The sequence below is a fragment of the Lepidochelys kempii genome, chromosome 4, assembly GCF_965140285.1.
Source record: "Lepidochelys kempii isolate rLepKem1 chromosome 4, rLepKem1.hap1, whole genome shotgun sequence".
Classification (NCBI taxonomy): domain Eukaryota; kingdom Metazoa; phylum Chordata; order Testudines; family Cheloniidae; genus Lepidochelys; species Lepidochelys kempii.
The window spans coordinates 121,276,687-121,304,344 of NC_136383.1; the positions used below are offsets into that span (position 1 = coordinate 121,276,687).

The following is a 27,658-nucleotide window of genomic DNA, read 5'->3' on the forward strand; positions in this document are numbered from 1 at the left end:
CGGGTCAGATTGTGTCCAGAGTGCAGCCTCCATGAGAAGGATCTTGAGCCTTTGCTCCCGGTCTTTTAAGGTCCTAGGGCAAAATCCTTTGCAAATTCTGCACCTCTCCTTCTGGTGGCTCTTAAGCATAAATTTTCCACAGTCCCCGCAAAGTTTGAACCCTGGGGACCGAGGCATACCCCGGTGCCGGGGGAGCGTTGGTGTGTGTGTGTGTGGGGGGGGCACTAGACCCCCAAAAGGAAATTTATGTCCTAACTACTAATACTAAATTAACACTAGTAAACAACTGAGAACTAACTATTAACACTAAAAGTGCACACTGCCCAAATGCATTTGCAAAGCAAGAGCAACAGTTTGTTCCAGCTAGCCATCACCGGCGGTAAGAAGGAACTGAGGGGGTGGCCGGTCGGCAGGGCTCTATATTGAATGCCATGAAGGTGCGACTCCAGCGGGAGCCCAGGCCGACTGAACAGATGCTGCTAAGGGAAGTTTTCTGGCTGCCGTACACACACGCACACACACCTGATTGGAATTGACATGAACAACCACTTGAAGAAGAAGGGGAAATTGCTATCCATGCCCTTCTAAATCCTGCATTATATTCTGTAACAACTTTCCTTTAATCTCCAAGCAGGTATACAAGCAGCCTTGTCACAGTAATAACAGAGATAGAGAGAGAGAGAGTGCGCAAAACATGCCAACCCCTTCACTTTATGCACAGTCATTGTAGTCTTAATGCAGTGCTTTAAGTTTAAGTTACTTTATCATCAGTTGATTACCATTTGCCCTGTATTATTATTTCCCTAACATGTGCTCCATCCCCAGCTTGCCTGAATTTAACATCACTCTCATTATACCCAACAGTATGCTTTAGAAACTGTTCCTCCAGAAAGCCTATAACTAGACTAATCAGAAACTGGAGCAAAGTGAATTCTCATTATTAACCCCATCAATACAAGAATTCAGAGTCTCTGTTGTACATCGCCTAGAGAAAATGGTACTCAAACTGCTACAGTCATTTATGAGTTTTAATCCTGAGGATGAGAAGTAAAACAGTAGAGCAGATTATGTTCCCCATGTGTCAGGAATGTAGTATCACCTAAGAAATTACTTGCATGTCCAGATATAGCACTTTCAAGGCCTTTAAGTATCTTCCAGAGGTATATTTCAGAAAATGGAAATGTAAATCTTTGGTTGAATTGTAGCATATTTTGTTCATATGTGCAAAGCACTATTGATGTTATCACTTCTACGTACAGAGGAATAAGAGAAATATAGCTTTTTTATTTTATTTTTTTTAGCAACTTAAGTAGACCTCTCTGCTCCTTGTAGGACTGCTTCGGTTTCCTGCAGAGAAGCTCTTGCTACGTGCACTGGCAGAGAGGTTTAACAGTGTGACGTTATATGATTAAAACATGATAGATCATTGTTGCTACCACTGTTATATAATTGCAACAAATCTTATACAAAATGTGTCAAGTAAGCTGTTAATAGAAAAGTTATGATTTGCTGAATATGATTATGCTATTTGTATGCATGTGTCATTTGTATCTGAAGTTATGAATATTAACTATGTATCTGTATTGCAAATGTTTGCTTCTGTGGTAAGACCAACAAGATATTTAGCCAGCACATTGTGAAGGAACTATTCAAGTTGAATGGCCCATCAATGAAGACTTAACTCACAATGGACTATGGAAGACACCTATCTACACTTAATGGACTTTCCTGAGGACGTTCTAACTAGAGTATGGGTAATGGCCTCTGCTATGATTAAGTAAAGCATGCATGGACATGTGACTTGTCCATGTGACTCCAAACCTCATCTTGTTACCTGTAATTTTCCACAAACTAGAACAATGGGTTTTCCCTTCACTTGGCAGAAGCTATAAAAGGCCCTGGAAACATCTCCATTTTGCCTTTTTCCTGCTCAAACCTCTGGACTATGGACTTATAGTAATGGGAGCATTCTAACCAAAGGACTTCCAAGGATTTGGAAGCAACCAGAGACTTAACAAGCCAGCAGTTTATTCCATCACTGCTAAAAGCCTGATCCAAGAACTTTGCAATTATTGTATGTATTTGACTCTTTTAGCGAATTTTAACTCTCACCTTTCTCTTTCTTTCTTTTTTTCTCTTTCTTTCTTATAAATAAACCTTTAGATATTAGATACTAAAGGATTGGCAACAGTGTGATTATTGTGTAATATCTGAGTTATATATTGACCTGGGTATGTGGTTGGTCCATTGGGATCAGAAGAACCCTTTTGTTTGATGAAATTGGTTTTAAATAACCACTCATCATTAAGTCTAGTGTCTAGGTGTTGAATCTAGGACTGGAATACCTAAGGAGGCTGCATTTCTGACTTCTTGTTAGCCAGTGTGGTGAGACAGAAGTTTACTTTTGTTGCTTGATTGGTATATCTCATGGAAGAATAACCACTGGTTTTGGGGTATGTCTGCCCTTTTTCCCAGTAGCTTGTCCTGAATTTGGTATTCTCAGTTGTGACCCACGGAGACAATCAGTAATCCAGGAAGGGAGATTCTGGCAGTCAGAAACAAAATCCTTTTGGAAAAAAATATGCAAAATGCTAAGATGACAAACTCTATAACCCCAGAGGAAGCAGAATGCAGAATAATTATTTATATTCTTAGAAGCAGCTATAGGCTATCAATATCCTTTTAATTCAGGTCATTTTTATGCTAGAAATATGTGTACTACAGTTTATCTTCAAACGGGCTATGTTGTCTTTGGACCCTGAAATGTCTGTTTCTATGCTACTAAAACATAAAAACAGACACCTAACTAGATATTTTAAGGCTATCTTTATCCCAGTTAAGAAAGGTTGCTTCAACAAATATCTTCTCCTGTTCTGGATTCTGTTCTGGAGCAACAGGAATCATAGGATCATTTGGATTAGAAAAGAGTATGTCATATAATCAATCCTCTGCAATGTGAAGAATATACACTGCAAGGGAATGGACTACAGTATTACCCAGTAAAGCAGTGTTTCTGAACTTGGAGGTCATGGGATAGGTCTTGGGGGTGGGAGGGTGTTTCACAAGCAGGGCCAGCATTAGGGGGCTAGAAGCAGGGAAATTGCAAGGGGCCCTATGTCACAGGGGACCCCAGGAAGCTAATATATATGTTTCAGCCCCGAGCCATGCAGGATGGCTGAAGCCCCGCGCCGTACAGGGTGGCTGAAGCCCGAAGCCCTCAGCCTAAGGTGGGGGGGTCACAAGATTTTTTAGCAGGGAGATCACACTTTTTTTATTTATTCCAAACAGGATTGCCAGCACAAAAAGTTTAAGGAAACACTGCACTACAAGGTCTCCTTCATTTGTGTTCAACTCCAGTATTTGGGTCATGAAAAAAATCAAAATAATAAATAATAAACCACAACAATAAATGTTTACTACTTCAAACCTGGATGGCCCAGCTTAAGTATGGAATAAAAAGACTTTGCAGAAAATAGTTTCCATTTAAGACAGGATAATCTATTACTGCGCCAAAGGTATATTCACAGAAGAATATACAATAAGTTACAGCAGAAATTGCATTTTAAAAGGTCTCAGTTCCATATCTGACAGGTTGCTAGTAATTTACAATGTGGTTGTGTGCAACATGTGCTAGGCACTTTCCAGTTAGAGGAAGATACAGTACCTGCCAATCTACATTCTCTGAAAGAATACAAAGTAAGGCTTTGTCCGAGCTAGGACTAAGATGCTAACGGAAACACCATTAGCTTAATTTTAGCTGGTCAAGTTATAGCCTAGGTTCCTGAGAATTCCTCTTTTAAAATTGTTTCTAGGGCCTACCCACTCTGATAATAGGTATGTAGTAGCACAAATGCAACACATCAAAAGAGTAAGAAAATTAGACCAGCAGACTCTGTAGAAAGTATTCCCAATTGTTCAGTAACTGTTTTGTTCTGAATGCAAAAGGTTATAATATTTAAATTGCATCAACCTTTAGAGTTTTTTCAGAGACAAAGCTTTAAAACGCCCCTTATTTGACCATTTCATCAAAGTAAAAGCAAAAGTCCCTAAAGACAAACACTTTCATGAACCATTTGGGTTGAAAATGGCAGAAATGTATCCAAATAGCATTATTTATACTATCCCTTATTGCTGAAGTAACATTTCAATTGAATTAAGATTTTTAGATTGTTTGATGTGTTAACAGTTAGTAGTCTCATACAACAAACGTGCGCACGTGCACACACACACACACCCCCCCTTATGCAAATTCTCCCATGCAAACTCCTGTGTGGGAATTCCAAGGTACAATTACTAGATTACATAACCTGTTTTTATATTTGCTATCATCTATTTTCTTCGTACATGTGACAAAAAATGCAGCAAGTGAAAATGTTTGTTTGTTTAAAAATACATAAACAAATATATAACACATTAAAGGAAAAAGTAAATTACATATGTTAATAAAGAGCAGTTAAATATTTAGTAGTTACCTGAAGCTGCTGTTCTTTGAACATATCTGGACGTGGAGCACTGAGAATATCATCCGCCAACTGTGCCTGGCTATCAATATTAACTGGGGTTGTAGCTTTGCTACACAAAAACCTGCTGAAGATCTCCCGAGCTCTGTAAGAAAGCTACAAAACAGAATTCTTATCAGCATTAATTTATTTTTACAAAACAAGACATAAAAACATAATAATGACCATACTGGTCAGACCAATGGTCCATCTAGACCAGTACCCTGTCTTCCGACAGAGGCAGATGCCAGATGATTCAGAGGGATCAAACAAAACAGGGCACTTATTCAAGTGATCCACGCCCTGTAACCCAGTCCCAGCTTCTTGCACTCAGATGTTTAAGGACATCCAGAGAATGGGGTTCCGTCCCTGACCATCTTGGCTAGTAGACATTGATGCATCTGTCCTCCATGATCTTATCTAATTCTTTGTGGAACCCACTTATACTTTTGGCCTTCACTACATTCCCTGGTCATAAATTCCACAGGTTGACTGTGTGTTCTGTGAAGAACTGCTTCCTTTTTTGCTTTAAACCTGCTGCCTATTAAATTTATTGTGTTATTCCTACTGCTTGTGTTATGTGAAGGGGTAAATAATTTTTCCCTATTCACTTTCTCCACACCATTCATGATTTTATAGACTTCAATCATATCCCTCCTTATTCGTCTCTTTTCTAAGATGAACAGTCCCAGTCTTTAATTTCTCCTCATATGGAAGTAGTTCCATACCCTTAATCATTTTTGTTACCCTTTTCTCTACCTTTTCCAATTCTAATATAACGATTTTGAGATGGGGCAACTATAACTGGATGCAATATTCAAGGTGTGGATGTACCATGGCCTTTTATATTTATAGAGGCTTTATGATCTTTTCTATTTTATTATCAATTATTTTCCTATTGGTTCCTAACAGGCCGTTAGCTTTTTGGACTGCCAGTGTACATTAAGCAGATATTTTCAGAGAACTAGCCACAATGCCTCCAAGATCTCTTTTTTGAGTGATAACTGCTAATTTAGACAGCATCATTTTGTATGTAGAGTTGGGATTATATTTTCCAATGTGCATTACTTTGCATTTCTCAACATTGAATTTCATCTGCCATTTTGTTGCCCAGTCACCCAGTTTTGTGAAATCCCTTTGTAACTCTTTGCAGTTAACTTTGGATCTAACTATCCTGAGTAATTAGATATCATTTGCAAATTTTGCCATCTCACTGTTCACTGCCTTTTCCGGATGATTTATGAATGTGTTTAACACCACAGATTCCAGTACAGATCCTTGGGGGACCCCGCTATCTACCTCTCTCTATTCTGAAAACTGACCATTTATTCCTACCTTTTAACCAGTTACTGACCCATGAGAGGACCTTCCCTCTTATCCCATGACTGTCTACTTTGCTTAAGAGCCTTTGTTGAGGGACTTTGTCAAAGGCTTTCTGAAAATCCAAGTACACTGTAACCACTGGATCACCCTTGATCACGTTTGTTCACCCTCTCAAAAGATCTACTGGATTGGTGAGGCATGATTTCCATTTACTAAAGCTGTGTTGACTCTTCCCCCAACATATTGTGTTCATCTATGTGTCTGATAATTCTATTCTTTACTATAGTTTCAGCCACTGTGTCAGGTACTGAAGTTAGGCTTACCCGCCTGTAATTGCCAGGATGGCCTCTGGAGCCTTTTCTAAAAATTGGCGTCACATTAGCTATCCGCCAGTTTTCTAGTACAGGGGCTGATTTAAGTGATAGGTTACATTCCATAGTTAGTAGCTCTGCAATTTCATAGTTGAGTTGCTTCAGAACTATTGGGTGATAACCATCTGGTCCTGGTGACTTATTACTGTTTAATTTATCCATTTGTTCCAAAACCACCTCCACTGGCACCTCAATCTGGAACAGTTCCTCAGATCTGTCACCTGAAAAGAATGGCTCAAGTGTGGAAATCTCCCTCACATTCTCTGCAGTGCAGACCAATGAAAAGAATTCATTTAGCTTCTCCACAACGGAACTGTCTTCCTTGAGTGCTCCTTTAGCACCTCAGCCAGTGGCCCCACTCACTAGTATGGTTCCTGCTTCTGATGTGTTTATAACAATCCAACTGTATGTTAAATATGCTATTGCTGTACACTCTAGTTCCCAAATGAAAAAGATAAGCAATTATGTATCTCAGTATATGGGGAGCCTTAATTTGGTCTCTAGAGAAAAGGAAGGAGCTTAGTTTTTCAATCTTTCAAATAAACACTGATGTCTTTTGCCCACCTACATTACTCCTTTTGTTTTCCTTTGTTGAGATTTAAAAATCTAAAAGATACTGTTTATTGCAATTTTAGTAAACATCTCTTTTTGTAAATTTTTAGGTTGCCAACATTTTTATTCCCTTTAACATTACAAATATTTTTGTCAGAGCAGTTCCTAAGTAATTAAATGTTCCGATCAAGAGAATTTACCATAAAATTTAAAATATTCAAAGTGCAATAATAATAAATGTCAAGCCTGTCAAATGTTTCTTCAAAAGTATAATAAAAGCTTGTGACTTAGTGTTTTTTAAAAAAAAATCATTAAAAAATTCTTTAAGACTTAAATTAGAGAAGGCAGTAAAATTTAACCATATACTTGAATATCTGCAGTAAAAAAAAATCTTGATCTTTCTATTTTTTACTTGCTTATTTTATAAACAACTAAATTCTGAATACAATGAAAGGAAATTAAACCAAATTGGGTTCAATACCCTTAGGTGGTTTCAGAAAAACAAGGGAGTACTAGTGAAAGGCTTTTGACACAATCCCACATGATATTCTCATAAACCAACAACAGAAATGTGGTATAGATTAAATTACTATAAGGTGGGTGTAAAACTGATTTAAAGATATAGCATAGTTATCAGTGGTTTGCTGGGGGGATGTAGTGGGGTCCTGGAGGGGACTGTCCTATGTCCAGTACTATTCAATATTTTCATTAATGACCTGGATAATAGAGTGGTGAGTATGCTTTAAAATTTGCTGATGATACCAAGATGGGAGGGATTGAAAACCCTTGGGAGGATAGGCTTAGAATTAAAAATGACCAGATAAATTGAGGGATCATTCTGAAATCAACAAGATGAAATTCAATAAAGACAAGTTCAAAGTAGTGCATTTAAGATGGAAAAAAATCAAATGCACAACTACAAAATGGGAAATAACTGGCTAGGTGGTAGTACTGCCAAAAAGCATCTACGGGTTATGGTGAGTCGCAAATTGAATATGAGCCAACAATGTGATGCAGTTGTGAAAAAAAGCGAATATCATTATGTGGTGTTTTAACTGAAGTATCATATGTAAAACATGGGAGGTAACTGCCCTGCTCTACTCTGCACTGGTGAGGCCTCAGCCACAGTACTGTGTCCAGTTTTGGGTGACACACTTTAAGAAAGATGTTGACAAACTGGAGAGAGCCCAGAGGAGAGCAACCAAAATGAAAAAAGGTTTAATAAATCTCACCTATAAGGAAAGATTAAAAAAACTTGGTACATTTAGTTTTTAGAAAGAAAGACCGAGGGGAGAAAAGATAACAGCCTTCAAGTATGTTAAAGGACAGTTATAAAGAGGACAGTACTCAACTGTTATCCATGTCCACTGAAGGTAGGACAAGAAGTAATCAGCTTCATCAATGGAAAGGGAGATTTAGGTTAGATGTTACAAAAACTTTCTAGCTGTAACGATACTTATGCATTAAAATAGGCTTTCAAGGCAAATTATGGAATCCTCGTCATTGGAGGATTTTAAGAACTGGTTAGACAAACATCTGTCAGGGACTGTCTAGGTTTGCTTGGTCCTGCCTCAGCACAGGGAACTGGACTAGATAACCTCTTGAGGTCCCTTCCAGTCCTACATTTCTATAATTCTACAAAAGTAGGGTGTCCCACAAAATAAGGACTAAATAAGGACTCAAATAAGGACTAAATGGAATAGAAAGGCCTTTCACAGAGTCCTAAATATAACTACAATTGGATTCTGGGAGATACTCTCATAGAACTGAGATCACCAGGAGAGACCCCTGAAACAAAATGACTGTGTCCCCAGTCCAGCTCAGATAGAACCGCAAGACAAAGACCAAGAACAGTCCAAATTATCTCAATTGCCTTGGAGGAGAATAGCTTTTAGCTAGCAACTTTATACCTGAATATATAGCATTATTTTACCTCTTTTTTGTCATGTGCAGGTACATGGTTAAAATATTCACAGGCCTGCCAGAATAAAATATTTTCTTCACTAAACTCTTTCCGTAGAAATTCCTAGGGGAAAAGATAAGAATACAAAACATATGTCACAAAATAAAGACAAGTTGCTTACATTTTAAAACAACATATTTATAGGGGGAGAAGAGGGGAGGAGAAGTTGGAGTTTGCATAATGTTGGGATTTTTTTTAAGTAATGAAAATGTTATTATTGGTCTCAGAATCAGGCTTTTTAAAAAAATAATTCCTAAGTTTAGAATCAGATTTCCCAAACACTGACCCTTTCCATTTATTTCAAACTTGTTCAATTTGCAATACTGAATCAAGTTACAATCAACTATTTCAATGTACGAAGACTGTTTAAAACTGTGCATTGTGAGACTGGTTCACAGACTAACGAACAAGATTTTAATAAGGATTTCAATAATTTTTAGTAATACTAAAATAGTTACACTGTAGGGAAGTTGCTTATCTTTAACTGAAGTTCTAACAGGGTACAATGGAGACAGTGAAAATGTTTCCCTAGAGTGCAATTTTTAATCATGTAAGTGGTCCTCACTTACATCCTTTGCTAGTTGCTTAAATTGGTATCAGCCTTACTATATTTTTTAAAAATCTTTAATTAGAATAAAACCTTTCTAAATATAGCACTTGAGGCTGCCACTTTGCTGAAAAGAGGTAATTTGTGACATTAGCAGTGTGAATGCCCAGTAGAAGAGGCTGAAACCAGGTGAAACCAATTTCCAACCTGATTTAATAATAATTCCTTATCATAAAAGAATTAATATTTAAGGAGTTTAATTCTTAAATATAAACATTTCTTTTTAACTTTTAAACCAATATTAAAGCACATCAGAAACTGGTTTACAATCTATTCAACCGTCTCCATAGAGCCACAAATTACATAATTTTTCAGTAAGGCTAATACTAAACTCAGAAAGACTTAAGTGTCATTTAAAACTAAAAAGAAAGTCACTCTTTATTCACAAATGCTGAGAACTTTAGGCTGCTAGGCTGAGCAAAATAGAAGCAATGGCAAGAAACAAACATACAACTCAAGGCAAAGCACTTTTTAATATATTAAACAAGCATTTTACTTTCACCCCTCTCCCTCTGGATGGGCTCTTTGTTAATGTGTTCATTAAAGTGTTACTCTATTTAGGATGGAAAGAAGTTCTAGTTTGCGCTTATTTATCCAGGACATTTTGTCTTTTTATTTCCTAATATCAAATGTATAACACAGGGTTTGTGTATGAAAGGAAAGTTACTCACCCTGTGCAGTAACTGAGGTTCTTTGAGATGGGTGGCCCTATGAGTGTTCGAATTCAGGTGTTGGTGTATCCCTGCGCCTTTGATCGGAGAATTTCAGCAGCAGTGTCCGTCCAGGTTGTGCATGCGCTGTCCTTGTCTCGCGCTATATAGTGCATGCGACCCAACCCCTCTCAGTCCGGAAATTGAACTCCGAAGTAGAGGGGAGGAGAGTGGGTGGTAGATCACCCCCAGGGACACCCATCTCAAAGAACATAAGTTACTGCAGAGGGTGAGTAACCTTTTCTTCCTCTTCGAGGAGTGTCCCTGTGGGTGCTCCACTTCAGGTGACTGTCAAGCAGTGCCCTACAATTGGATGGAAGGGGCTTCAGAGTTGCCTGTGTAAGTGATGATAATACTGTAAGATCTACCAATGCATCTGATCTTGAACTCTGGTTGATTGCACAGTGTTTTGTAAATGTGTGTACAGAAGCCCAAGTGGCTGCTCTACATATGTCCAGTAGCTTTTCTAAACAACAAAATCATGAAGTTGAAAGGGATCAGGTAGAGTGAGTTCTGATCCCCAATGGGATTGAAGGTTCTTTTGTTGATAACAGAGGTGGATGCACCCGGAGATCCATTTAGATGGTCTCTGTGTAGAGAAAGCGGAGCCTTGTAGAACACTCCGTACTGGAAATGTAAACCCTCGGAGATTTTTTGAAAGGCTTACTTTTGTCAAGGTAGAACAGTAGCACACACCTGATGTCTAGGGTACGTAATACTGACTCCCGCATGTTCCTGTCAGGTTTAGGGAAGAATGGGGAAAGATGGATTGGTTGGGTTACACTGAAGGAGGAAGATTCTTTAGGTAGAAATTTTGGGTGCGACCTTGTCCTTGAAAAAGATGGTGTAAGGTGAGTGTGCCAGGAAGGTCCCTAACTCACCCACTCAGCGGGCTGATGTTATAGCCACTAAGAACACCACTTTCATCGATAGATGTATCAGAGAGCATGTTGCTACGGGTTCGAATGGGGGTACAGTGAGGCAGCATAACACTGAAGTTCAAATCCCAGGGTGGAGTAGGTACACACACTTCGGGATAAACATTCTTGATACCCGTAAGAAAATGTTTGGTGATCGGATGGGCAAATCTCAATGTCCCATTAATATTGTAGTGAAAAACAGTAATAGCCGCAAGATGTACCTTGACTGAGCTAATGGAGAGCCTCCAGATGTCTTTAGTCTCAAAATATAGTCCAATATCCAGGGTAGGGGTATGGAAATGGCACTAATATGTTTGTTCTGGCACCACATGTGGAACCTCTTCCATTTGTGAAAGTAAGTATCACACGTGGTTGTCCTTCTACTGTTTAGCAATATGTCTTTAACCCGGTCCAAACAGGCTAGTTTGTCATGATAGAGCCATGTAGAAGCCATGCTTTCAAGTGAAGTCTCTCCAGCTTCGGGTGGTGAACCCATCCAGCAACCTGTGATAGAATTTCTCGCAGAGGTGGAAGAGTGAATGGTGAGCATACCCCCGTCTGCAATAGGTACAAGTACCAAGTCTGTCTGGGCCACGCTGGGATTATCAATATGACTTTGACCTTGTTGGTACATATTTTGTGTATCACCCTTGATAACAGGGGGATCAGAGGGAATGCATATAACATGTATGCATCACATTTGAAGAGGAAGGCATCCCACAGGGACTGCAGCCCCATACCTGCTCTTGAGCAGAATTGTGGGCATTTGTTGTTCCAGGATGTTGCAATGGATGGGTGACCGCAGTGTCTGAATATGTTTTGTAGGACTGTGTTATTTAGTTCCCATTCACGATCCTGGGAAAATTCTCTGCTCAATGTATCCCTTGTAGTATTTTGATGACTTGGGAGGTACAAGGCTTAGATGTTGACATTGTGCCAGACACACCAGTTCCACAGTTCCATGGCTTCAGTGCATAGGGGATGTGAACTGTGTCCCCAGCAGGGTGTGTGAACTGTGCCCCTCCCTGTTGATTTATATAAAACATGCAGGCAATGTTATCTGTCATTACCTGTATATTCTCCTTCCTGATCAGTGGCAGGAAGTGCAAGCACGTGTTGTGAACTGCAAGCAGTTCTAAGAGGTTTATATGTAAGAGTATCTTACAAAGAGACCACCTGTCCCAAATCCTGTGGTGTTGTAGATGGGCTCCCCAGCCTACCAAGGAGGCATCGGTTGTGATTATTATTGAAGGTGGAGTCTGAGGGCAAAGGACTTCCATGCACACATTGTTGGATTGCATCCACCAGTGTAGAGAGTCTTTGGCATTGCAAGGCGTCTGTTTAGGCTGTGTTTGTGTGGTATGTAGATGATTCTTAGCCAGCCCCGAAGACAACACATGTGAAGATGTGCATATCATACCAGGAATGTGGTTGCCACCATATGTCCTAATAGTTGGAGGCAGGTTCGTGCTGGATATGTGAGGACTGTTCAATGATGATGAGATGAGGTTGGATAGAGTGGTGAACCTGTTCATTGGTAATGATGCTCTGGCTTCTAGAGAGTCGAGATGGGCCCCAATGAAGTCTAACTTCTGTAAGGGATTTAGAGTTGATTTTTGTATGTTTTTTTGTAAACCCAGTCTCAGGAAGAGGTTGAGTGTCCTGTGTGTAATGTCGAGGGAGTCTGCCTGAGTGGGAGCTTTTAATAGACAATCTTCCAGATGGTGAATATTATTACACCTTGTTTGCGGAGATTCGCTGCCACCACTGCAAGAATTTTGGAGAACACTCATGGTGCTGGCAAGAAACTGAAAGGCAGAACTTTGAATTGGTAATGTTCTGTTCCCAGAGTAAATCTGAGAAACATCCTGTGAGCAGGGTGTATGGTTATGTGGAAATAAGCATCTTGGAGGTCGAGAGCTAAAAACCAGTCCCTCTTTCAGTGCTAGTGGGACCATCTGGAACCGTTGGATCCTTATGAATCTGTTGAGATTTCTGAGGTCTAGAATAGGCCTCCATCCTCCATTCTTTTTCTGGGTTAAGAAGTAGTGGGAATAAAAGCCCTTCCCTCTGTGTTGAGCTGGTATTGGTTATACAGCACCCATATGTAACAGATGGTTTACTTTCTGCCATAGAAGTTGTTCATGAAAAAGGTCTGTGAAGAAGGATGGGGAGGGAGACTGGGTTGGGGGGATGGAGATGAATGGTATTGCGTAGCCTGTATGGATTATTTCAAGGACCCATTTGTCTGTGGTGATGGAAATCCGCGCTGAATAGAAAGGGGTCAAAAGGTGGCCAAAAACAGAGGATGGACACGCTTCAGCACTGATGGGTGGGGAGGTTGCTCGAACCCTCGACCAAATCCGCAAAATTGTTGTTTAGCAGAGGATAGCTGAGACGCAGATGCTTGAGGCGGAGGTGGTCGACGCCTCGAAGGTCTCTGCCTTCATAGCCTGTCACTTTGTCTTGCAGTGTTTCTGTTGTTGAGCATATGGGGCGACCGTGTGTGCTGGTAGGGAGAATATCTACCTGTTTTCTTTTGGTTGCAGGTGTATACGTCCCCAAGGTGCGGAGAGTTGCCCAAGAGTCCTTCAGGGTGTGGAGGGCTTGGTCTGTCTTTGAGGCAAACAGTTTCTGGCCATCAAAGAGGAGGTCCTCCATTGCAGACTGGACTTCCCTGGGGAAACCGGACACGTGAAGCCACGACACTTGGTGCATAACAATGGCAGTAGCCGTGATCATGCTGCCAGGGCTGCCACATCTAGGGAAGCCTGTAGGGTGGTTTTGGCCAGAAGCTCACCCTCAGTTAAGATGGATTTGAACTCATCCCTTTTCTCTTCTGGAATATCATTAATAAATTCTGCAAGTTTGGAGTAGTTTACGTGGTTGTACTTTGCCATCAATGCTGAGTAACTGGTAATTCGTAACTGCAAGGTTGCTGAAGGGTAGGCCGTCTGACCAAAAAGTTATAGTCATTTCCACTCCTTGGAGGTGGATCTATATCAATGTTGTCTATCGTGCTGGTTGACGACTAGAGAGTTCAGTGCTGCGTGGGAAAATAATAAGTGTATCCCCTTTGAAGGAACATAATACTTTGCATTAGCTCTCTTGCAGGTGGATGTTATTGTTCCTGGAGTCTGCCATATGGTTTTGGCTGGTTTCATGAATGCATCATTTATTGGAAGCACTATTTTTGAAGCCAATTAACTCTGCAGAATGTGGGACTCTGGGACATTCTCTAGCGCGACCTCCTGGCAGTCTGCAACTCTCCTGAAGCGTTCTTGAAAGTGTTTGAAATTGTCCACGGCTGTGGGTGGTGAAGGCATTATGGCCTCATCTGTGGAAGAGGAGGAAATATTGACAGGTGGTGTCGTGTACTGTTCCAGGGCTTCCTCTTGTTCCTCAAAGCTCTCCTCAATGGGCTCTGATAGTGCAGCCACAGAGGGTGATGGGAGAGACTGACGCCTTTCCCTGTGCAGACTCGGGGGCTTGGTATATTGCAGCCCTGGTGTCACAATAAGGCCACTCTGTGAGGAATGGCATACGTGGAGGCAGGCCATGCCAGTTCTGGGTGTTAGGACCGGATGAGGTCTGAGCCGTACAGGTAATCCTAGCAGGAGTAGGTTGGACAGGAGAGGAGTGGTGCAATGAGAAAACACCCTCCTTCTCATTATCCTCTTCCTCAATGGAAAATGGAAGGGCCAGCAGTTAATCAGGTTGGCCTGGTACCATGTATACCAGGAAATACATCAGTGCTGAAGAGCGGGTATTCAGGCATCGATGATACCAATAAGTCCTTATGTTGCAGGAAATGGTGTGATGCTAATGGTTTTGGCACAGAAGTAGTCGATGCCAATGGCATCATTGAAGCTGTGGATGTCAGTGCCAATGCCTAGGTGCTCTGTGTTGTCAGGTGGTGGCACTATATGCCACAAGGGAAGTCTCGGTCCGCATCTTTCAGAGGTTCCACTGGTACCACAACAGAGGAGATGGGCTTTTGTTTGCCTCTTGACTCAGAGTCTGCCCACTTGGGTTCAGCAGAAGGTATGGCATGGGCGGCGCTGGAGGTTCCTCATGCCTCATACATACTCAGCCACAGTGTGGTCCATACCAAGGATATCGAATGAACTGCAGACCACTTCTTTTTCGGGGGTGCTTTTGAAGGAGAAAATGCTGTTCTTTTCCCTGTTACTTTTTAGTAGGGTGTCTGCTGGCTGGAATGAGATGTCAGGCACAGAGACTTTTCCATAAGGATAAGTTTTAGATGCAGGTTTCTGTTCTTCCCGGTGTGAGCCTTTAAGTTATGGCAGTGAAAACACTTTTGTGGGATGTGTGTCTCACCTAAGCATCGGACACATTGAGAGTTACCATACAATACCCTGATAGCTTCCTGGCAGGAAAGGAAGAGCTTGAAACCCGGTGAATCGGGCATGGCTTGAATTATGGTAAGGGTAGGAAATAAATTTTTAAAAAATTGATAAAAATAAAGGAGGAAGAAAAAGGGTAGGTAACTCTAACTAGTAAACAAACAACTACTCTAACTATTCTACACAGTAAATAAAGATATCAGCTATCACACTGCTGAGAGCTCTGTCTCAGGCCAAGGACAGTTGAGAAGGAACTGAGAGAGATCAGGTCGCGGAACAAGATAGGCGCTGAAAACAGCGCAAGACAGTGACATCGCGTGCGCGACCCGGATGAACGCTGCTGCTGAAATTCTCTAAAGATGCAGAGATGCATCAACAGGAAGTGGAGCACCCACAGGACACTCCTTGGAGAAGAACTGCAGCTTGTGTGCATGCATCAAGGACTCTGCAAGTCAGGTGTGTGTAAAACTATGCTCTTCAAACTCAGGCCCTGGAGGATTAGCACACTGTACTTTCTTATTTTAAAATAACTGGACATATTATTTTGTAATGGGATGCTAGGGAGACAGAAGGTGTGCATTTTGCCATTAAAGGCTCAGCACATCTCTTCAATGACTTCTCTCTTTCTCATGAGAGTGAATCATTAAGTCCATACATAGATTCAGATCTCTCCTTTATTTGCTGATGCAATTATAAAGAGACCCTGTAGATTCTGCTTTTTTTGTCTGGCTATCTTCTGATGTCGTTTTGCAAACATTTTCGTAGTACAGTTACTTCATTTAGGTTAAGCAAATTGTATAAAATTATGAGTGATCCTCTCTAAATGTTGCAAAAATGCGTTAAAGAAATTTCCATCAACACTGGCAAAAATGTCCACCATTTCAACAAATCTTTTCCAGAGATCCTAGTTGTTGCTAGGATAATTAAAAGCCTAAGGAACAGAAAGGACTGTTTTGGGTGTGAAGGCTTTCTGCAGAATTTAACACATACCCCTTACATTTTTATTTAGTTTGCTTGTGAAAATAGTTTTGACAACATTAACTCATTTTCTTGACTCAGATCTGTGTTCTGCAACAGGCTTTGTGTGACTGTGGCCAAGTCAAATAACCTGTAAGTGCCTCACAATTTCCTTATTTTTAAAATGGGGATAACATTACTTATTCCCTCACAAAGGTGCTGCGAGGTTTAATTCACACTTGGGAAATGCACCTGTCCAGTATAACTGGACAGACTTGCACATCAATTGAAAGAAACTTCCATGTGGACAAAACAAAGTTTTGATCATGCAAATAGCTGACTAGTCTATCAATTCTTTAAAAATTATTTAGAAAGACATTTACAACTGTAAAAATAGTATCTTGCCTACGGTTGCAAATCCAGTTGAATGCCACTGACATAGGAGATATGGAAGCCTTACTAAATATTCAGTCACAAAGGATAAGGGAAAAATGTTCATTGCCATCAGCTAAAAGAGTATTGGACATCCACTGTACTACAGTATGTAGGAACCTGCAGGTTTTCTTTAAACTTGGTCCAGCTGAAAAGACAGTTAGTTTTTTCTAATAAATATGCTTGAAGTGTCAATCCTTTTGAGTTACAATAATCTCTTGACTCTAAAATCTAAGGACAGTGCCAAGAAAAACAGAAAACAAGCACAGGAAAAAATCTTTGCAGAGATATTAGATGTTTTGGAAGCCCCCTTCTTGCCCCTCACTACTTACTGAGAAAAATCTAACTCCAACAGGATCCTGCAGAAGACGTTCAAATGAAACGGCCCAGCTTGCAACTCTTCTTTCTCGGAGTCGTCGACAGCTCTGTACACTAGGAAGACTAGCATTGCTACTCAGGCTATTATCACTGATACAGTCTTTTAAATCACTACTGTTTAGCTCTGTTGAAAAAGCACAAAGACACCTGCCAGTAGAATTATTTTTTTTCTATTCTCCTTTCCTTCGTAACGTTTTAGTGGGCTTTTCATGACACCTATTGATGTTCACAATACCACAGACTTCACAAAACACTCTTCACTCTTTTAAGACCAACTGCACTGAAAAATAACCTTCTCTCAAAATTCTCTCCTATCTGATTACAAAGGTAATTAACTATTGTAAGGGCAATAATGCACTTCTTTGGAGCAACTACTGCTAAGAGCACCAATGAGCCAGGATGAGGGGAGACAGTCTCCAATCCCCACCACTCTGAACCAGCACTTTGGGCACATATGCCCTAGGAGTACCCCACCATTTCACGATCACCAGGGGGACTTCAGTTCTCCACAGAATTTCCCAATAGGAATGGTCCTTTAACAGGAATCCATAATTCATCAGGAAGTGTCAGTAACACCAGGCAACAAAGCCTTATGTGCAGTTCCAAACTCTATGAGTTGATTTGTGTGGATGGGATTTGTGTGTGATATTGACTACTGAATATGGAAAATGAGGGAAAGGATGCAACTGAGGAAGGGAGTAGGTAATAAATTGGCCCCAGAGGTACCTTCTCATCCTTGGACAGCCAGAGCTTTGCAGTACACACTCCAAACTTGGTCAGTGAGCGTTCTGACACTGGCAGGGACTCTTCCCTGCTCTACGTACAGCAGCAAAAGGACTGCAAGAAACCTTGGGGCCCTAGTGACCTCCAAATCCATGTGGGGCAAACAACCCATGGTAAGGATCTTCTTAGAGCCTGCTAATGTTCAGCCTCCCCTTCTTAGGGGATGCTGCATTCTTCTTAAAGTGATACTGCCCCTAAAAAATTCTCTGGAAGGCTAATAAGGCGGCAGTAACCTAGTTTACTACACCATTCCAGTGTTTCTAAATAGAATGTTTCACCCTCTTTGGAAAAACAAAAGTAAGAAGTGCAGCTAAAAATATTTTCTATCTGAACTTAGGAAAAAACAAAAACATTTAAAATAAGAAACCACTAGTCCAACTACATACCACAAAACAATGTTGATAAAATATTCTCATTACCCCACAGATATATATAAACTATGTTAAAAGCTGTAATATGATGTTGCTGTGATTTAAGAACACCAAAAAGGCTGGCTGCAACTAAAAAGGCTAAGAGAGGATGATAGCTGTTGTTCATTGCAAGGATGAAATTGTAGGTGAAGAACAATAATAACCCCAATACACCTAACAAACATACCTAACAAACAGACTTAGGCCAATTACACCCACCTCCAAACAAAAACAATAAAACAACACAACCCCTGCAAGAGTAAAAATATTGCAGGCAGAAGTCTAGCAGCACAGTGGGCGATGTCAAATTTATTGCACTGCATGTAGCACGTATGATTACCTGCCTCATATGCAGGAGCTGTAGGTGTGCATGTGGTGCAAATTACTCATGTCCCCCAGAGACATAGGCACCAACTTCTCCTGGCGCCGGTGTGTGCTAGACCCCCTCCCTATCCCACCCCAACTCCACCCCTGCCCTGCCCCCATTCCAACCCCTTTCCCAAAGTCCCCGCCCCAACTCCACCCCCTCCTTGCCCCTATTGGACTCCTTCCCCAAATCCCCACCCTGGCCCCACCTCTTCCCCGCTTCCTCCCCTGAGCATGCCGCGTTCCCGATCCTCTCCCCTCCCTCCCAGAGCAATGCTGCAGAGGACCTGGAGGTACCAGTGATATAGGGAAAAGTAGAAAAGATGTCCTGGAGGTCAAATTTTGGTTGGTAGGTAAGAGATTAAGGTCCAGGACCTCCCTGGTAACATTCTGTGAAATGCTTCCAGTTCCATGAGCAGGGCCAGAAAGACAGGCAGAACTCTAAGGTCTCAATGTGTGGATGAGACAATGGTGAAGAGAGGAGGATTTAAAGGTTTATTACAAACTGGGAACCTTTTGGGAAAGGAGGAGCCTATGCAGAAAGGACGGGCTCCACCTAAACCAAAATGGAACCAGTCTGCTGGCATGTAAAATTAAAAAGGTTAAAGGGTTAAATTAAAGAGGATTTTTTAAACTAAGGGCTGGGTGAAAGCCAACAGGCACAGAGGACCATATGGTACAGGCAGAGACTTCCCTTATGGATACATTTATTAAAGGGGAAGTCTATATCCTCGTAAAGATAATAGGAAAGAAGTTGGTAAAGTACAAATAGTAGATAGTGAGGAAAAAATCAAACATGAGAGTCCCATTTAAATATAACACTTGAAGGCAAGCAACTGAATATTGACAAACTGTACAAGTGCTTATATACAACTGCTAAAATGGGCAAATTAGAGTGCCTAGTAGTAAATGAGGATAATGATGTAAGAGGCATCACAGGAACTTGGTGAAATGAGGATAATCAACGGGATACAGTAATACCAGGGTACAAAACATAAAAGAATGACAGAGTAGGTCATGCTGGTGTATGTGAAAGAAAGCATAGAGTCAAATACAATAAAAATCTTAAATGAATCAAACTGTACCAAAGAATCACTATGGATAGAAATTCTATGCTTGAACAATAAGAGAACAGTAGTAGGAACATACTACCAACCACTGACCAAGATGGCGACAGTGACTGTGAAATGCTCAGGGAGATTTAAAAGAATAACAGAAAATGCAATAATAAAAGGGAATTTCAACTATCGTCATGTTGACTGGGTAATATCACCTCAGGACGTAGAGATAAAACTTCTAGACACCATAAATGACTGCTTCTTGGAGCATCTTATCCTGGAGAGGCAATTCTTGATTTAGTCCTAAGTGGAGCACAGGATCTAGTCCAAGTGGTGAATACATCTGAACTGCTCAGGAAGAGCAAACATAATGTAATTAAATTTAACATCACTGAAGGGGGGAAAATGCCAAAGAAACCAAACACAGTAGCATTTAATATCAAAAAGGGGAACTAAACAAAATGAAGAAGGTAGTTAAACGGAAATTAAAAGGAACAGCTGAAAGGTCAAATGGCTGTACGGGGACTATTTAAAAACACCAAAACAGAGGTTCACAATAAATGTATACCCCAAATAAAAAAACCCCTAGAAGGACCAAAAAATGCCACCATCGCTAAACAGCAGAGTAAAAGAGGCAGAGGCAAAACCACATCCTTTGAAAATCTGTAGTCAAATCCCAGTGATGAAAAGAAAAAGGAGCATAAACTTTGATAAGTCAAGGGTAAAAGTATATTACTCCTGGGGCAATTCTGCGCCATTGCGGAATACAGAATTTTGCAGAATTCCCTGTTTTCCCCGCAGAATTTCCGGCCACCACTAGGGGCCGCTGAACTCTGCAGAGCCCAGCTCGCAGTGAATGGAGTGCCCAGCCTAGCTAGGCTGGAGGCTACACACTCTTTGATCCTCATTCTTCCCCAGATGAGAGAGGGCCTGGGAGATCCAGCCAGCTCTGGCACAGGGTGAGGAAGGGCAGGGCCACACCACACCATGTCCCCTGGTGGAACAGTAAAGAAGTTGGGGGGAGTAAAGGCTCTAGGGATGCTGGTGTCTGGGCTGTGTTGGGGGGAGCTGGTGTCTGGAGGCTGTGGGAAGGGTGGGCTGGTGTCTGCCCCATGGCTTGGCTCTGCGGGGCAGGGGTGTGCTGGTGTCTGGGGGGTGTCCCATGGCTAGGGTCTGCAGGAGGGTAGGAAGTGCCCCATGGCTTGGCTCTGGAGGGATGGGAGTTCAGGTGTCTGGGCTCTGGGGGCCACACACAGCTCCCTCCAACACCCTGCAACTGGAACTGGGTTGTTGTAAGGGTTTCTTTAACTCTCTACTCCTAGGGGAATCTTTTTTGCTATTGTCTGTATTGACATACTTGTTGACAAGTATTTTGCAATAAATTATCAAAATAATTGAAACGAGTGATTATATTGTGCTATTTTGACAAATAAAATATGCAGAATTTTGGAGAATTTTAAAATATTGTGCACAGAATTTTTAATTTTTTGGTGCAGAATTCCCCACAGGAGTATATAATAAGGCACTCCAAGAAAGAACTTGAAGAACAACTAGCAAAAGACACATAAACTAACCAACTTTTTTAAAAGTACATTAGAAGCATGAAACCTGTCCAACAGTCAGTGGCACCACCAAACAATTGAGGTGCTAAAGGAGCACTCAAGGAAAATATGGCCATTGAGGAGAAGCTAAATGAGTTATTTGCATCCGTCTTCACTACAGAGGATGTGGTGGAGATTCCCACGCCTGAGCCTTTCTTTTTAGGACACAAATCTAAGGAACTGTCCCAGATTGAGGTTTCAGTAGAGGAGGCTTCAGAACAAATTGATAAATTAAATAGTAATAAGTCAAGAGGACCAGATGGTATTTGTGACATTCTATACCTCAGGGGAGCACCCTGTAACCCCCAAATTCCTCATTTCTATATAACTGTGATATTGCATATAAAGAATGCCATATAAGGTATCAGGGGAAAGGTTATGACCTGCTGAAAGCTATTGTTCTAGCTAAATATGTATATCATCAATGCATATGAAATTATAAGAATTGTGTGGTTTTCACTAAAATATGCTGTGGGAAGTGCCAAGATACTAGCTCTCCAGAGACAATGACAAGGGAAGAGGTAACCAACGCCCCCGGGTGGGTGCTAAACAACCATCAACAGCTGCTGTCCAGCAAAGGAGTTACAATTCAATGACTCACCTGCACAAGGCCACACCAGGGGAATTGCTCAACCTTGTCTGGTGACCCAGCAATGCCCAACAAACATGTCTGGATTTTCATTCTCCAAGCACATGGACTAAGGGTATAAAACAGAACACAGAGGCCCACTGCTTTGCCTTTCTTCTGCCCCACCTATGCTGCAAGCAACAAGGACACTCAGAAGACTGAAAACTCCAACAGAGGAGACTGGTCCAGGTTTAAGGATCAAACCTATATATAAAGGACTGTAATATCCAGTGGGAAGAGAAAAAATTCTTAATCTAGATCTTACCCAGTCTAATAGGGTTGAGAGTTTAGACTGCATGCTTACATTTTATTTTCTTTTGGTAACTAACTCTGACTTTTTGCCCATCACTTATAATCACTTAAAATCTATCTTTTGTAATCAATAAACTTGTTTAACTGTTTATCTTTACCAGTGAGTTTGCCTGAAGTGTTTGGTAAATCTGCTCAGAGAATCTACTTTCCATTGATGAAGTGGTGAACCAATTAATAAATTTGCACTGCTCATCTAGAGCAGTCCAAGACGGTATATTCCTGAGGTACAAGGCCAGGAGCAGGGGGGGATTTGGCTGGTGCCCTTCTCTGTGTGATTCATGAGTGGCTCTGGGAGCATTCATGCAATCTAGCTCAGTGTGGGACTCCACATTCGGTTGTGCTGAGTGACAACAGCTTGCTGCTTGTCACCAGCAAAGCAATGTGAGAGACAGTCCAGGTTGGAGAGTTAAGGGGGCACAGCAGTTCCACGGTCCCAGGCTGTGCCCCAGGGATCCCGTCACAATATTCATTCAAGAGTTCTGAAGGAACTCAAATATGACATTGCAGAACAACTAATTGGTATATAACCTATCACTTAAATCAATCTCTGTAACAGATGACTGGAGAGTAGCTAATGTAATGCCATTTAAAAAAAAAACAAAAAAAAAACTCCAGAGGCAATCCTAGCAATTACAGGTCAGTTAGCCTAACTTCAGGACCAGACATACTGGATGAAACTATACTAAAGAACAGAATTGTAAGACATATAGATGAACACGATATGTTTGGGAAGAGTCAACACGCCATTTGCAAAGGGAAATGTCTCCTCACCAATCTATTAGAATTCTTTGAGGGGGCCAACAAGCATGTTAACAAGGGTGGTCCAGTGGATATAGTGTACGTGGACTTTCAGAAAGACTGACAAGACCACCAAAGGCTGTTAAGCAAAGTAGACAGTCATGGGATAAGAGGGAAGGTTCTCTCATGGATCAATGACTGGTTAAAAGATAGGAAACAAAGAGTAGGCATAAAGGGTCAGTTTTCAAAATGGAGAGAGGTAAATAGCGGGGTCCCGCAAGGTTCTGTACTGGAATCTGTGGTGTTCAATATATTCCTAAATCATCTGGAAAAGGCAGTGAAGTGTGAGGTGGCAAAGTTTGCAAATGATACTAAATTACTCAAGATAGAGCCAAAGCAGACTACAAAGAGTTACAAAGGGACCTCACAAAACTGAGTAACTGGGCAACAAAATGACAGATGAAATTCAGTGTTGACAAATGCAAAGTAATGCACATTGGAAAACATAATCCCAACTCTACATACAAAATGATGTGGTCTAAATTAGCAGTTATCACTCAAGAAAGAGGAATGAACAGAGGGGAAGCAAACAGAGGGAGTTTGCCTTGAAGCTATCCGAGAAGAGTGCTCTTGAGGTAGGTGCTGCATTGGGGGGGCTGTGTTTTGAGTTAATGGGATAGGTATCTGAGTGTTTCTGCTGTGACCATCTGTTTGACTAGTGTGTGACTGGTGCTTGTTGCAGGGACTGCTTGACTACATGTTTGTTTGTTTGAAAAGTGTGAACAGGGAGTGCTTTGTTCCAGGTAGGCCTTGAGTGGTGGTTGATTGAAGCGTGAAACAGAACATAAGAATGGCCATCCTGGGTCAGACCAAAGGTCCATCTAGCCCAGTATCCTGTCTTCTGACAGTGGCCAATGCCAGGTGCCCTAGAGCGAATGAACAGAACAGGTAATCCTTGAGTGGTCCATTCCCTGTCGCTCATTCCCAGCTTCTGGCAAACCAAAGCTAGGGACACCATCCCTACCCATCCTGGCTAATAGCCATTGATGCACCTATCCTCCATGAATTTATCTAGTTCTTTTTTGAACCATGTTATAGTCTTGGCCTTCACAATGTCCTCTGGCAAAGCGTTGACTCTGTGTTGTGTGAAGAAATACTTCCTTTTGTTTGTTTGAAACCTGCTGCCTATTAATTTCATTTGGTGACCCCTAGTTCTTGTGTTATGAGGAGTAAATAACACTTCCTTATTTACTTTCTCCACACCAGTCATGGTTTAAAAGACCTCAATCATATCCCGCCTTAGTCGTCTCTTTTCCAACCTGAAAAGTCCCAGTCTTATTCATCTCTCCTCATACAGAAGCCGTTCCATACCCCTAATAATTTTTGTTGCCCTTTTCTGAATATTTTCTAATTCCTTTTTTGAGATGGGGTGACCAGATCTGCACACAGTATTCCAGAAGTGGGCGTACCATGGATTTATGTAGAGGCAATATGAATTTTTTGTCTTAATAATAAGGCTCTATGTTTGTCATGGATTCCATGACTTTCCGTGACCTTGGTGACTTCTGCAGCAGCCTAGTGCAGCTGGCTTGGGAGCCGCCTGAGCAGCTCAGGCAGCCCCTGGGCCAGTCACACTGGCTGCTGCTGGGGCAGTCTTGGGCCCCCCTTACCCCTAGCAGCAAGAGGTTTTTTTTGGGGGGGGCGCTCAGGGCTAGGGTGCGGGGCAGTGCTTACCGGGGGATACGGGGCTCCCAGAAAAGTAACAGGAACTTCCCTCCCTCAGCTGCTAGTTCCATGTGCTGCCTCCACCTGCAGGCACCGACCCCGCAGCTCCCATTGGCCACAGTTCCCAGCCAATAGGAGCTGGGAGTTGGGCCACAAGAACCATCTTAAAATAGTCCCAGAATTGTAAATATTTACAGATTTTATTAAACCAATTCAGATTATTTCAGAAAGGGAATTTTTTAACTATTAATATGAATAACTATTCCAAAACAATTCACCTGAAAGATCCTTTCTAATCCCAAACACATGCTCAGTCAGTGTCCTTCCAAAATCTGCACAGATTTCTGCAATGGTTTCAGTTAATCTGAAAACATGGGACAAGATTTTTTTCCCAGAAGTATTAATAAATGCCTCTATTTATTTTACTTTCTGCAATCTGTTTCAATGACTGGGATTAAGGTAATTTCAGAGTAGAGTAGGTGTGAATTTACAAATTAAAATTACTTTGCTTTGCACAAACCTCTGATGGAGCTGTGCAGATGGCAAATGTGAGAGTCAGCTAGACAGAAAAATCTGAGATTTGTCTGCTCAGTGCAGAAAATAAACATTCTGTTGTACACGGTCTCCACTAGTTCTCTTGTGGCTTCTCAGTCTGAATTCCTGCCCCCTTACCTATCCCCAAATGGTTTCTGAAAGCAATACTCACAGTCCCTCTCAAAACAGTTTTGGGAGGGCCTTCAGAATTCCTCATTTTATTCCAGTCCCTGCAAGTGCTGCTGGTTCTTTGTTATACCTAACTACTGCCTCCAAGGACTCCATTTCCACTTTGTATACACAATCCTCTTGGCTAGTCACATCTAATTACACACACTCAGGGGTGAAAGTAAATTAAAGGACTTACTGGTACGCCGGAGTCCTGAGCAGGGGGTGTCGCCTCAACCAGAAGAGGCAGGGCCTTAAATCCCCAGGCCCTTTAAATCTTGATTTAAAGGGCCCGGGGCTCCAGCTGTGGTAGTGGAGGCTGGGAGCCCCGGGCCCTTTAAATCACCCCTGAGCTACCAGCTGCAGAGGCGGCTGGGAGCCCCGGGACTCGGGGGCAATTTAAAGGGTCCAGGGCTCCAGCTGCCACTACCGCAGCAGAGCCCCAGGCCCTTTAAATCACTGAGGAGCCCTGGGGGCTCCTGGCTGCCATCGCTACTCTGGGGCTCTGGCAGAGCTTTAAAGGGCCTGGGGCTCCGCTGTGGTAGCAGCTGCCGGAGGCCCGAGCCCTTTAAATCCCTGCCTGAGCCCTGCTGCCCAAGCCCTGGGGTAGCGGTGGCAGGGCTCCGGTGGGTGCTTAAAGGGCCCCGGGGCTCTAGCTGCTACTACCACCCCAGCCCTTTAAATCACTGCCGGAGCCCCACCACCACTCATCCAGGGCTTCGGCAGCAGGGCTCTGGTGGAGATTTAAAGGGCTGGGGTGGTAGCAGCGGCTGGAACTCCGGAGCTCTGCCGCCGCTACCCCAGGGCTCGGGCAGCAGGGCTCAAGTGGGAATTTAAAGGGTTGGGGCAGTAGCAGCAGCGGCAGCTGGAGCTTCGGGGCCCTTTAAATCCCCGCCGGAGCCCCGCTGCCGCTACCCCGGGGCTTTAAATTGACATCTGTGAAAGCTGGTACCAGTACGGCGCACTGGCTCTTGCCGGTATGCCGTACCAGGGCGTACCGGCTTAGTTTCACCTCTGCACACACTATTACTCAGTCAGATTCATCCTTCAAATTCCCTCCCCAAATACCCCACTGTGACACAAAGGTTCCTTGGCAAAGAGTCCCCTAATCTTTGCAAACAATTCTCACCTCAGACATGACAAACTCACTATACCAAACAAATGTCTTACCGGATATTTATCCATAAAGAGTCACATGTAAGGTGTCAACAGAAAGCTTATAACTTGTTAAAAGTCATAAACATTGTGAGATGTATGTACAGGTAAATTTAAAGACTAATGTATTTATACTGAAAGCGTGCTTTATGGACCTCAGGGGGAAATTAAACACATGGGGTTAATATGTCTCAGTGATGTCACCCTGTCCTGAAATACAAAGACTCAGTTGTTTAGCCTTGCTCAATCCCAAGACTTTCATGGAAAACCATCAGAGACAATTGTAAACAATCAAAACCTCTTAAAATGTAGAAAAGGAACATTACAACGAGGCAGGAGTTTCACCCGTCTATGAATAGAAACCAAAGACCGTTTCAATATAACAGAGAGGAGGGGGAAATCCTCTGAATCCTTTCATTCAGGAGACATCTTGAGTTCTCATGAAAAATTGGTTCCTGGTTCTATGAAGCCAGCCAGCTCTGCAACAGACTGAACTTTGGGGAGGCGGGGAACCTACTTTACTAGGTAAGAAAGGACCGGGTTCATGTTTTATGGTTTTGTTTTGCATTGCAATCATTTGTTTATAAACTCTCTTGTTTATAACTAAATCATAATTATTTCTTAAATAAACCTACATTTGTTTAATTATAAGTGCTCACAAGTGCTGTGTGGTTTACAAGAGAGGTGATTTAAGGTGGTTTAAGATTTTTTAAAGTACATCAGAAGCACGAAGGCTGCCAGTCAGTGCGCCAGTGGACAATCAAACTGCTAAAGAAGCACTCAAGGAAGACATGGCTGTTGCAGAGAAGCTAAATTAATTCTTTGCATCCATCTTCACTGCAGAGGATGTGGGGAAGAGTCACATACATGAGCCATTCCTTTTAGGAGACACATCTGAGGAACTATCCCAAATTGAAGTGTCAGTTGAGGAGGTTTGGGAACAAATTGATAAATTAAACAGTAATAAGTCACCAGAACCAGATGGTATTCACCCAAACATTCTGAAGGAACTTCTATATGAAACTGCTGTGTTATATAACCAAGTTATATAACCTATTGCTTAAATCAATCGCTGTACCAGATCACTGGCAGATAGCTATT

The 27,658-nt window shown here is 41.9% G+C and overlaps 1 protein-coding gene across 7 annotated transcripts in view; it reads right to left on the reverse strand.

Moving 5' to 3' along the window:
* Positions 1–27,658, reverse strand: part of RGS12 (regulator of G protein signaling 12) — a 183,552-nt gene that overhangs the window by 48,884 nt on the left and 107,010 nt on the right. For 6 of the 7 annotated variants that reach the window (XM_073342641.2, XM_073342637.2, XM_073342638.2 and 3 more), the window contains 3 exons: positions 17,034–17,203; positions 8,679–8,771; positions 4,473–4,616 (listed from right to left, as the gene is read on the reverse strand). In XM_073342641.2, coding sequence (XP_073198742.1) covers positions 4,473–4,616; positions 8,679–8,771; positions 17,034–17,203 — 407 coding nt within the window. The remainder of the gene's footprint in view (positions 1–4,472; positions 4,617–8,678; positions 8,772–17,033; positions 17,204–27,658) is intronic. The other variant, XM_078852589.1, reaches the window with a different exon arrangement.